Source organism: Diabrotica virgifera, chromosome 4, assembly GCF_917563875.1.
Source record: "Diabrotica virgifera virgifera chromosome 4, PGI_DIABVI_V3a".
NCBI classification, from domain to species: Eukaryota; Metazoa; Arthropoda; class Insecta; order Coleoptera; family Chrysomelidae; genus Diabrotica; species Diabrotica virgifera.
The window spans coordinates 7,110,516-7,124,142 of NC_065446.1; the positions used below are offsets into that span (position 1 = coordinate 7,110,516).

Consider the following 13,627-nt stretch of genomic DNA (forward strand, 5'->3'; position numbering starts at 1 on the left):
GTTTAGGAGATTCGACACATCAAAAATGACCCATTTTTAAGGTGTCCCGATTTTTTTGGCCAGGAGTGTAGTACGAGATCCGAATATAGGTCGACCTGTGCCCATTTGCCTTCCGGATGTAACATAAAATTTTTTTCTGCAAAACTGAGAACAATTCTGAAGCACTTAAGACTCAGTATGTTTCGGCGCCTAACACATATAAGTATGTATTCAGTACTGTTTATTTTGCCGCATACGTATTATCCTTAAAATAAAAATTTCACAGACATTGTAATTCAATATTTCTTTATTTCCGTAAATTCCAAAAAAGTAATATAATCAAGAGCCTATTTTACATAAATCGATATAAAAATATGAAATTATTTTGCATTCTTCTTTTTTGTTTCATGATACATTAGCCTTTCTTTAGCAGCATACGAGAGAGGATATTTTCTACCACATTCTCCTCGGAAGTCGTCTGTATCCAAAGACCAAATCAAAACGCCAGCGAGGTTGTGACTCACAGCAAAGTCCACTTTATATTGTATCGATCTCTGGTCATCATATCCAGCCCATTGATCCTCCCATACCCTATGAGGCACCTTTTGTTCGTCATCCCAGTAGTAAGTTGAGTCGGAACCAGAATAGAATTCGCAGATCTGTAAATATATCGTAGGATGATTATATCCAGATCCACCCGCTTTCCTTTTCTTTATTTTTTGAAGCGCTTGAGCCACTTCCTCTTGCTTGTTATTCAAGTAACAGCAATGGTTACCAGAATAACAAACGAGGAAATGGCTCAAGCGCTTCAAAAAATAAATAAAGGAAAAGCAGTCGGACCAGATGATATTCCTGAGGAAGTATGGAGAGCATTGGGAGAGACAGGAATAAGTTGGCTAGCAGGTCTATTTAATAGACTTATGGAAGTTGGGCAAATGCCAGACGAATGGAGAAGCAGTATATTAGTACCTGTCTACAAAAACAAGGGAGACATACAACAATGTACAAACTACAGGGCTATAAAATTACTTAGCCACACCATGAAAATATGGGAGAGAGTAATTGAAAGACGGATACGTGAAGAAACCGAAATATCCGATAATCAATTTGGCTTTCTGCAGGGCAGATCAACAACAGATGCATTTTTCATTGTAAGACAACTTATGGAAAAATACAGGAATAAAGAGACCAACGCTCATATGGTATTCATTGATCTTGAGAAAGCATATGGTAGAGTTCCTCGAGAGATTCTGTGGTGGGAACTCAATAAGAAAGGAGTCCCTGGCAAATATGTAAAGATTGTGAGAGATATGTATGAGGGAGTAATGACTAGTGTTAGGACATGTGTGGGAGAGACTGATAAATTTTAGGTGATAGTAGGACTGCACCAAGGTTCGGTGCTTAGTCCTCTTTTATTCTCATTAGTTTTGGACCAGATAACAGCGAAACTACAGGGTAGTATTCCATGGTGCCTAATGTATGCTGATAATGTAGTGTTAATAGTAAATAGTGAAAGAGACTTAGAACAAAAACCGGAACAGTGGAGACAAGCTCTGGAGGAAAAGGGTTTAGAACTTAGTAGGACAAAAACAGAGTATTTGGAATGTTCATTTGAAGATGGAGTTACTACAAATAAAATGGTATCTTTGGATGGTGAAATGATTGTGAAAAGCAATAGTTTTAAGTACCTAGGATCGGTATTACAGAGTAATGGGGAAATAGATGGAGATGTATGAAGTAGAATTAGGGCTGGATGGATGAAGTGGAAAGAAGCAAGTGGTGTGCTGTGTGACAAAAAATTCCAATGAAGTTGAAGCGAAAATTCTATAAAACAGCCATAAAACCGGCTATGATGTACGGAACTGAATGTTGGGCAGTGAAAAAGAAAGAGGAACAACGAATGCATGTGGCGGAAATGAGAATGCTTAGATGGATGAGTGGAGTGACAAAAAAAGATAAAATTAAAAATGAGTAGATATATTATGGGAAGTCTAGGTGTGGCACCAATTGATGCCAAAATGAGAGAGCATAGGTTAAGATGGTTTGGTCATGTTCAACGTCGGGACGTTAATCACCCAATACGAAGAATAGCTGAAGTGCAGATTCCTGGAAGAAGTAGAAGAAGAAGACCAAAGAAGACCTGGGGGGAGACGATAAGGCAGGACATGTTGGTAAAGGGGATTAACATTGATATGACCCAAGATAGAATTGTGTGGAGAAATGCAATTAGGGAAGCCGACCCCGCATAGGGATAAGGCAAAGAGAATGATGATGATGATGATGATTATTTTTTTCACAATAGTTCGCTTTTGACAGTATAGTGTCACTGTCTCACTGTTGCCGCACTGTTGAAAGTTCGCAGAACTTTCGAAAAAAAAATTGATGACGAGCTCATGTAGCCTCTTAATGACCAAAAATACTAATATTTACTTACTTCGTGATATCCCAAACTTCCTCTTATTCCCGTGTAAAGTCCTCTTTCGCCTGGACCAAGCACTTCTGAGTATAGTTCGGTTTTGGTTCTGTCTGCCAGAGTAAAAGTTCTTCCGTAAGTTGGAAGCCCAAGATTGATTTTTGAAGGATCTGCATTTTTGTATAGCCAGTATTCTAAACCAGTAGCCTAAAAATTATAGACTAGTTTATTAAACATTTCGCTGCGCTTGGCACGGATGCATGCCACGGCACGCATCTTTAGACAGTGCGCGTGGCACGGATCAGTAACACATGCACATTTTCAGTATCATTCATTATCTTCTGGGCTAATTAGCAAAATACAAGGAAAAGTTATTTACCAGCAATTTTATTGTTGGAATCGAATCTTATGATTGTATGTATTAATACTATAGGTATGCAAAGTCCGCAGATAGTGTGCTACTTTTTTTATAAACAAAATGGCGCCCGAAAATCGTGTTTTTTTTCAATTTTTGCTCTATAACTCCAAAGATTTTAACGTTACACCAAAAACACTCAAATAAAAATTCACCGTAATTAAATTCTGCATAGAGACGTGCTTTTTCTGATTTACTTCGACGAAAATTTTCCCCGGAAATTGCGGGTTTTTCCAATAAAATCTTTAATTTTCAACTAAAATTTTAGATAAGTAATTGCTTATCAACAATTAAATAACTTGGTAATATCAAAGATCTTTTTGTATAGATTAGCCGATGGAAATTGAATGAACGGTTTGGAAACAATTAAATTATTGTTAATTAAAAATTTACGGTCGCTATAATAACCACAATAATTATGATACATAAGAACAACTATGATTTTTGTATAAAAAGACACTTTTTAGGTGTAGACCTTTTTTAATCCGAATATTTAATATTGCTCCTTTTATTGATATATTAATCTAAAAATGCTCAATTTGTGGCTTAGGCCACTGTTGCTCTGATTAGTATCAGAGTTAGAATAAAAAATTGTAAACCTACAAAATGAAATCATCATCATCATCGAGACTACTGACAGCCCATGGAAGGCCATGGTCGCATGTTTGGACTTATAGGCTCTAAAGTCTACAATCCAGACTCTAAGTTTTACATGGTGTGGAACAACGCAAACGAAACAAAATAGAAAAACATAAAAATAGCACCATTTTTTATAATAAATATTGCCTGTTTGGAAAAGTATTTAGTATTTATTTAAATATATTGGTTTATTATTGTTGCTATCAAGGCAGAAGTGCATTAGAAAAAATAAAAATAATTACACTTTTATAAAAAGGAACTTATACAATAAAAAGTTTTTGTTATTTATAGAAGAGAACATAAAATAATTTGACCATATAAAATGCTTAAAATTCCAAAAATTACACTAGTATAATAAAAATTTTTGTAATCGATTTTAAACTCATATAAATCAAAGAAAATATTTAAAATGGTATATATATAATATTTATATATAATAATTAACTTATAAAATATGAATTTTAAGTATATTAACTTTTAACTATTTATTAAAAAAATTAAAAAAAGATAAGCAACAGCCGGGTTTTTGAATTCGGGAGCTCTCGATCTGCAGTCTAATGCGACTGAGCCACCACCAATTTGTAGATATACATTTGTTGACGTACTTTAAAATGGAATCTAAATGTCATTGCATTAGTCACATGTTTAAAATAGTTTGAAATTAAAAAAAAATCGATTTATCCATAATATAGCAGTTAAATATTGCACTGTTAGCTAGTTCTGAGCTATTCTGAAAATTTAACGTGCCTAGGTAGCATAGAACTATGTTTAAAATGGATTGCAAAATTTGCGCACATAGTAACATAGTGACAAAGACGAAGCCAAGTACATATATAAAAAACGTTTTAAAATATTAATATAACCGGCCAGTATGACGATTTAATGAAAGATTTTTATGAAATATTTACACAATTGATTAAAATTGATTATAGAATACCACGAGATAGCAGACAGATTAGCAAAAACAGCTACTACAGAAGGGGGGATGATTAACATGAAGCTACCTTTGAATGATCACGTAAGCCAAATGAAAATAACTATAAAAACTAAATGGCAAGAAAAATACGAAAAAGCCAACTCTGGGAAAAAGTTTAAAATGTTACTTCTAAAACTAAAAAGAAAACCAATATTTTTTTAATGTACAAAATAGAAATTTTATAAAAATAATTTCACGAATAAGAAGTAATCATGCAATGTGTCCCTAGTATAAATTAATGCCGTTTTGGTATCCATAACGAAGAATTTTGCGTATGCGAAAAACATGGTAGTTTAGAAAATATTATATTAGAATGCCTTTCTATCCAACAAGAGATTTCTCTACTGCTCAATAATCTATATAAAATATAAATAGACACATTTTAACTTGTCGAGTTTACTTTCAACTGAAAATATACGAGTGTGCGAGGTTATTTATGAACATACGATTAAATGTAAATTTAAATTATAAGCACACTAACATAAATACTACTCTTTTGTATCCATTCCAAAAATTCTTTCATTCATTCATTCTTTCATAAATTCTTTTTGCATCCCTCCTCCGTGTTACAAAACCCAGTCCAGAAAAAACATAATAATAAATATATGTTATATAACACCGGTATGTATTGTAATATATTCTGTAATATATTTTGTCTAACACAGGTAATGGAAAAAAGACTAGAACGTGGACAAGACACATATATATTTTTGTCGACCTAACGAAGGCATATGACACAGTCACCGTGGAAAAATTGTGGGAGGTTTTGGACAATACACACATATCTGCAACTATCATCAAAGCCATCCAAAGCCTCTATAAAGATTCTATGTCAAGGGTAAAGAGAGGTAACTGTCTGTCAATTAGCTTCCAAGTAACAAAAGGCCTTAAACAAGGGTGCTGTTTATCTCCCATTCATTTCAATATATATATACCCATGGTGCTCTCAAACTTTGGAAGCAGAAATGCAGTGGTATGGGTATACCAATCGGAGATATAACACTATACACTTTGAACTACGCAGACGACCAGGTGGTAGTTGCCCAAGATAAGGAAGACTTAGAATATATGACGAGAAAATTGATAAAAGAATACATGAAATGGAGTTTATAGGTAAACATAAAGAAAACACAATATCTACACATCGGTGACCAAATACAACATGAAGACCTAGATCTTGACGGAAGTGACTACATCAGGGGTTGTACAGTGTATATATATCTGGGGATTAAATTAACAAATACTGGAAGAACGGACCCTAGTATAGATGATAGAGTGACGAAGGCTAGAAATATTACTAGAGCCCTAAACCCTGTCTTGTGGCAACATAGCATTACCTTAAATACAAAAATGAGGATGTACGACGCTATTCTGAAACCAATTTTAACGTATGGCTCCGAATGTGGCAAATGACAAAAACATCCGAAAATAAGCTGCTTACTACCGAAATGGATTTTTTTAGAAGAGCTGCCAGAATATCGAAATGTGACCATGTTCGAAATGAAAAGATCAGAGATAAAGTAGGTAAGCCGAAAACAATAGTGGAAGAAGTACAACGAAACCAACTCACTTGGTATGGACACGTTCAACGAATGGGAGATGAAAGACTACCAAAAATTACAGTGAGATCGATATCGCCAGAAAAACGGAAAAGAGGAAGGCCACCGACCTCCTGGAAACAAGTAATTACAAAAGCCATGTCAGAAAGAAATCTACAAGAATGAGACTGGCTAGATCGACAGGCTTGGTGATTGGGTACCGGAAGGCGTAGAACGCTATAGAATTGGTTATGTATATAACACCGGTTTATAGCGCCCTTCGCATTCCGGTTCCTATATTCCAGCCACGTCGATCTCTTTAATCTCCTGGTAGTAGATTTCTCTCAGACAATGCTTATTGGCTTCCACTTATCCAAGTAGTTTTCGGTTTGCCCCCTTTCCTTCTCTCCGGGGGTTGCCATTTTATTATCACCTTTGCGATTCCATGTTCCTCCATTCTTTATACATGGTAAGACCCACAAAGTTGTAAATAAAAAATAAAATATTTAAACAAATACTTCATACTTTCCCAAATATTATCTTTTATCCCCAAATCAATTAGCCGCTTTTTATATGTATAGTATTTTTACTACAAAAACGTTATTACGTAGGTCAAAATTTTTGACGTAAGAGAACTGTCAAAACATTAGAATGTGACTTTTCATTATTGCTATGTTTATTATAAACACGGCAATAATGAAAAGTCACATTCTAATGTTTTGACAGTTCTCTTACGTCAAAAATTTTGACCTACGTAATAACGTTTTTGTAGTAAAAATACTATAATGAAAAGTTAGGTTTAGTTTATATCAGCCGTACTTACTACTGTGTAAGTAGCATTTCTTCCATGTTGGTAATCCTTAGAGGAGGCATGCAGAGGCGATACGTGTCCCACTAAATTATCAAATGCCCCATGGTAGTCATACGCCATTACATTTATCATATCCAAATACCTAAAGACAGTGAAAGTTCAAATATTCAATTCAGTTACAGTGAAAGTTTAGTTATTATAAATATTTATCTACAGTGCTAGTCAAAAGTCGGTTCCCCCCTCGTATCTTTTGAACGGTTATACTTATCAGAAAAATTTTTAGGGAGGAGTAGGTATTTTCAAAAAAATACAAGATCCTTTGTAAAAAGGATATTTAAAAGACCCCAATAAGGGTTACATCACAAAACAAAACGTTTTCGGATTAATAGGTAATCCATCATCAGTGTTAAGCCCTAAAATAGTAAGTATAACCTAATTAATAGTAGATAATGTTATAAAAGTTGACTAAGGTTAAGAATTGACAGAGGCCATACTTACAATAGCATGCATGCGTGAGCCACCAAAAAGTTATGGGTAAGAACCCTTTAACAGTAGAAGTATGCCAGTGACAGATTGTCAATAAGACGTTATGAACTATTTTGTTACTTCAGCCAATGAATTTAAAGTTTATATTGATGTTGAAAATAAAACATTAACAAATATCCATATATTGGTGTTAGAAATATTCGAACATAAATGTAAAATTGTGAAATGTGTGATAATTAAATATATGAACATGACAGATGATAAAGGTATTTTTAATACCTTTCAAACGAGGTATCCCTTGCCATAAGTTCCCATTTAAAATTATCTGTCACAGTGGCGCTGTAACGTCATCTGTCATTACGTCAACTGCTATGCCTAGTTGAGAAGCCTACGTCCGTTTATTTCCTCAATCCAAATTTCACTGTTATAGGTATAGTCCAGAAAGCCACTTTGCATCCGCTAGGGAAAATATTCTAATTCGGATTTTTTGCACAATCTTACTAAAAAAGGACTCCTTTTAACAAATTTGCATGTTGCCAGGACCAAAAGGTGGTCAAAAATTTTTTAAACGTTTTTTTTTTTGTTTTTTTCCTAAAATTATTTTTTTTTTCATGGAAAAAAGTTTTTTTGGGTTTTTTGGATCATTCCAAACAGAAAAGGTCTTTAGTGACTTTTCTCTAAAAATGAAGTTTTTGACATATAAGCGATTAAAAATTGAAAAATTGCGAAATCGGCCATTTGTAACCCTCAAAAACTATGTGAAAAACTGAAAATTTGAATGTTGCCAAGGTAGGTAGATATTCTTTAAACATCGATTGATGAAATCCCGAAGAGTTTTTTGCAATACAATATTCAAAACTCCTTTGTTTTTTAATTGCTATTCAAGCGTGCGCGACACTATTTTCCACGCGACAGTATGGTGCAAATGAAAGGAATAAATTCGTTATTTCGTAAACCGGCGACTTTAAGGAAAAATCCAGAAACAGGTCGATTTTTATTTTTAAGTTATGATATTGTGCATATATGGTATACTAGTGACGTCATCCATCTGGACGTGATGACGTAATCGATGCTTTTTTTAAATAAGAATAGGGGTCGTGTGCTAGCTCATTTGAAAGGTTCTTCAATTCTCTATTCAGTAATATAAACATTTACATAATTATTTATACAGGGTGTCCAAAAAATTTTTATTAAATTAAATTATTTGACAAAAAAATAAGTAGAAGGACACCCTGTATAAATAATTATGTAAATGTTTACATTACTGAATAGAAAATTGAAGAACCTTTCAAATGAGCTACCACACGACCCCTATTCTCATTTAAAAAAATCATCGATTACGTCATCACGCCCAGACGGATGACGTCACTAGTATACGATATAGGCCACAATATCGTAACTTAAAAATAAAAATCGACCTGTTTCGGGATTTTTCCTTAAAGTCACCGGTTTACGAAATAACGAATTTATTCTTTTCATTTGCACCATACTGCCGGTGAAAAATAGTGTCGCGCACGCTTGATTACCAATTAAAAAACAAAGGAGTTTTGAATATTGTATTGAAAAAAACTCTTCGGGATTTCATCAATCGATGTTTAAAGAATATCTACCTACCTTGGCAACATTCAAATTTTCAGTTTTTCACATAGTTTTTGAGGGTTACAAATGGCCGATTTCGCAATTTTTCAATTTTTAATCGCTTATATGTCAAAAACTATCATTTTTAGAGAAAAGTCACTAAAGGCCTTATCTGTTTGGAATGATCCAAAAAACCTAAAAAAACTTTTTTCCATGCAAGAAAAATAATTTTAGGAAAAAAACAAAAAAAAAACGTTTAAAAAATTTTTGACCACCTTTTGGTCCTGGCAACATGCAAATTTGTTAAAAGGAGTCCTTTTTGAGTAAGATTGTGCAAAAAATCCGAATTAGAATATTTTCTCTAGCGGATGCGCAGTGGCTTTCTGGACTAGTATAACCATTCAAAAGATACGAGGGGGGGGGGGACGGACTTTTGACTAGCACTGTATAATTCCAATCAACTATAAATATTGAATGAGTTTTATTTATGGAACGCCTCAATTATCTCTGAAACACCTTGCAGCTGAAAGTAAGGGTCTTCTGATTGGGTCGATATTATGATGGTATTTACATTGTTGCCAGATCTTACGTTTGTCTGAAAATTTAATGAACTTTCTTATTTCAAATAGAACACGCTGTAAATTTTTTTCGTTTTGAGGTCCTTAAGAAATACTGATTATTTTTAATGTAATGTATCCTATACCTGAGTGCTATAATTTTTTTTAAACAAATTATAAAAATTTATTTTTTCACCTAGGACAGATATCAATATTTTAGGTTTTTTAAATCATTCGGAACAAAAAAGATCTGTTGTAATTTTTCACGAAAGTTGATCGGTTTCGAGTTATAAACAATTAATATTTAAACTTAAAAACTTTATGCTTTAAAATAGAGCCAGATTAACAATGAAAAAACAATGTTTTAGAATAAAATATACCAAAAATGTCTATCGAGATCTGATAGAAGAAGGTTTGAAATTAAATTTAAGCAATTTGTAATTTTAAAAATAATAATTTTTATTTGTGTTTTTGAGCCTTGAACATTGTCATTTTTGACACTTTTTGACTCCCTTGCCTCCTCTGACGAGCCGCCCGCCACTGCTATATATACAATATGAAAAAAACTTACTTCGCTACTTCTTCGACATGATAAGCAGATTCAATTTTATCTACAGCTCCAGCTACAGCCGCACTTAGTAATAAACCTTTTGGTTTCATGATAGCTTGGAAGTCTTTTAACATTTCTACAAAGTTGTCCTATAAAAAAACGTAAAAGATAAATTGATACAACAATAATAATAATCTGGGCGAAGAGCAGACAAGCGCTACTAACCTTGCATAGACCACGTGTCACATCAGAATTAGCGTGAACGGCCGTAGCTCAACGGCATGATCACTGGCCTCATACGCCAGAGCACGCGGGTTCGAGCCCTGTCAACGACAATCAATTTTTTATTTCTAAAAATCATACGAGCCGTTTCACCGTGCCTCGGAAAGCACGTTAAGCCGTCGGACCCCCTAGGATAGTGTACATCGACACTAGTTACTTGAAACAGGATTAAAGATGTAAATGGCGCCGGAACAATCCGAAAGGATCTCTCCGGCAAAAATGCCATACGATCCAGTAAACAAGTTACTAATCTAAGAACTTATTTTCACGCGCAGGCTGAGACATCTACATGCGATACGATTTCCAGATTTAGCCATACGGCTCACACTCCCTCGAACGGAAAAATTGACTCATCCCAGACACCTAGGGTATCAAAAGGATTGAGCTCTGGTGGGACTCTTTCCATGTTATCGAGCCCTAGGTGACTTGGTATGCAGGTGTATCTCCCAAAAATTTTCGTACACTTCTGGCCGTCGCCAGTAGTACAGCTTTCTGCATGGTCTTATAAAGATGTTCATTGAGACCCAGCTTTTTTATCTTTTCAGTAAATTTAAGCTAAGGTTATATTCTGTACTTTACTATACGTAAATAACACTGGTTAAAAATGGGTTGTGTCATGAGGTAACACTAATAATACAATACCCATACAGGAGAAGAAGGGGGAATGTCACGGTGTAACCCGTTAATTAGGGGAAGGTCAGTTGTGAAACACGTAGAAATAAGTGAAAACACATTGTTTTCGTGTGCTCCCACAGAGTAAATTTTCCAAACATACGATTTAAAAAAAATACCATCAGAACATATCAATAATATTAGTCTTATAACTTTGAAAATGCTCTGCTGAAAAATTCAACAGAAGCGACATACCTCCTTTTTCCCCGTACCCTTCAAATATTATGCTCATTTTCATAATTGATTTTTTCGTGAACAAATTAACGGATTCCGCTAATTTTTTTTATTTTAGATTTTTCTTTAGTATTTACACAGTTGTACAGAGGTTTACTCAAACTTTTTTTTGTACTTATACCGGGTGGAACAAAAGAAATGTTTTTCTTATGTTAAGTTTGTGCCACCCTGTAGGGAGGACGAGATACAAATGTTAGTATACATCGGAATTGTATCGTAGTCTTATGTTTTGTGAACATCTTCTTTTTTGAATCTCCTTGATATCTTTAGAATCAAAGAAGATAGGTGGTTTTACTGTTTAACGTGTGTTTTAACTGAAACAAAATTAAATTAACAATAAATAATAACAATTAACAAAACTTTTAAACAGAAATGCACATAAGGCAAACAATTCTTATCGACACCTGTAAGAGTTATTTGTCGACCAGGTAAGCGGTATGCTTAGCGTAATATAAGAGAGACGAGATTGTTTAATGGAGGCCCTGTGATGTTTTTTGGGACGAAATTTCCTTAAGAATAAGTACGGATTTGGTATCTACGTGGAGGTTCTTTAAATAGCGAGAGGTATATTACACAGATTTTTTTCTTTAAACACTCTGTTCCTTTCGCACTATATGTAGAAAATAATTTCATCATAGTGGTATGATAATGTGGTATTTTATCACAGTGGTCTTCACGTATCGCATGTCGTCAGTTAAAACACATACTAAAGAATAAAACCGTCTAGTTTCTTTGTTATTTAAGATATCAGAGAAACTAGAAAAATAAAATATTGGAAAAATAGGAGACTACAACATAATATCGATGTATACCCACCCTTGTGTCTCTTCCTCCCTACAAGGCGTCTCAAACTTTTGTTTCGGTTAAATTATAAAACATATGTTAAATTATAAAAAAGTATATTTTATTTGTTTATAAAGATATCAGGGACTATCAAAAAACAAAATGTTCACAGAACATGAGGCTACAATACGATCCTGATGAATACTCACATTTGTACCTCGTCCTCCCCACAGGGAGTCTCAAACTTAACATAAGAAAAACATTTCTTTTCTTCCACCCGGTATAAGTACAAAAAAGAAGTTTGAGTACACCTTTGCACAACTGTGTAAATACTAAAGAAAAATCTAAAATAATAAAAAAATTAGCGAAATCCGTTAATCTGTTCTCGAAAAAATCAGCTATGCAAATTAGCATAATTTTCTATATCCCTAACTTTTGACGAGCAGTTTATAATCAGCGTGCGGTCATACAAATTTCAACCTTCTGCGGGCAAGGTCATGTTAACTTTTTTAACCATAAAGGAGCCTTGTTCATAGAGTTTACAGAACCTAGAGTGCATATCAACGAAAACCTGTACAGCCGAACCCGCTTATTGGAATAGCCTTCGTGCCAAGTAAAAATATTCCTATAACCAGGATATTCTAATAACGGATCACTGGTTGCTGGTATAAACGTTTCGGGACCTCAAATTTCGATTCCTTAAACCGGGATATTCCTTTAACCGGTATTCTAATAAGCAGGTTCGACTGTATAATGAAACTTTAAACAAGGTTCAGCAAACAATAGGACGAACACGTCGAGAAAAGCTCTCACGTGGTGTCATTCTTCTGCATGACAATGCTCCATCTTGGGTGGCCAAAGAAGTGAAAGGAAATCTACAACGAAAGAAATAGAGGATATTAGAGCATCCACCCTGTAGTTCCGAATTACTGCTCTACGATGTTCACAACTTGGGGCCACTGAAAATAGCGTTAAAAGGAGTTTTTGAAAATAGCGTTTTTGATTGACGAAAAAATAAGAAATGCTTAAAAGAATTCTTTAAACTACAGCCACAAGAACTCTTTAAACTGGGTATGCATCGATTGGTGAAACAATGACATACATAATAATAATATGAATAGTCTCCCGTTTTATACCGCTGACTCGGCTTTTGGATTATAGCAGGGTAGTCTGCTATATCCAGGGCCTACGTACACAATGAAGGTAACAGGGCCAGTGCTACGCTTCAACCGCCTATTATTACCCCTGGTTTTATCCAAGGTACTCATTTTATTCAGGCTGAGCCGACCTGGGGCCTATAGACATTTTAAAAATGTCTAGTTGTTCTTGCCGGCGGTGGAATTTGAACCCCGGCCTACCAGCAGTCGAGCCAAGCATACTACCGCCTGAGCTACGCCGGCCCATAAATACATAATACATAATAAGTTCCTTCAATACAGTGGTAATTTTTGTAGATTTATTTGCCGATAATTTTTTTCTGGGTCAAAGATGCATTTTAATTGAATAAGCCTCGTGTTGATATATTTACCAGTCTATTTATATTCCTGCCTAACTTAATTTAGTTTCTAGTAAACATTCTGTATATTTAAAAATACACTAGTAAAAAGCTAGTCGTCATTCTAAATAGAATCTAGGAACCCTACCTCAATCTGTAGTCATTGCATGTAGGATTGGTGTTTGCGATGGATTCCATATGTTAATAAATGAAAATAAT

At 34.4% G+C, this 13,627-nt stretch overlaps 1 protein-coding gene across 1 annotated transcript in view; it reads right to left on the reverse strand.

Moving 5' to 3' along the window:
* Positions 1-268: 268 nt before the first annotated feature.
* LOC126882896 (chitinase-3-like protein 1) overlaps positions 269-13,627 on the reverse strand; it is a 37,284-nt gene continuing 23,925 nt past the window's right edge. The window contains exons 4-7 of the mRNA XM_050647966.1: positions 9,964-10,091; positions 6,784-6,913; positions 2,414-2,599; positions 269-638 (exon numbers count right to left, since the gene is read on the reverse strand). Coding sequence (XP_050503923.1) covers positions 360-638; positions 2,414-2,599; positions 6,784-6,913; positions 9,964-10,091 — 723 coding nt within the window. The 3' untranslated portion in view covers positions 269-359. The remainder of the gene's footprint in view (positions 639-2,413; positions 2,600-6,783; positions 6,914-9,963; positions 10,092-13,627) is intronic.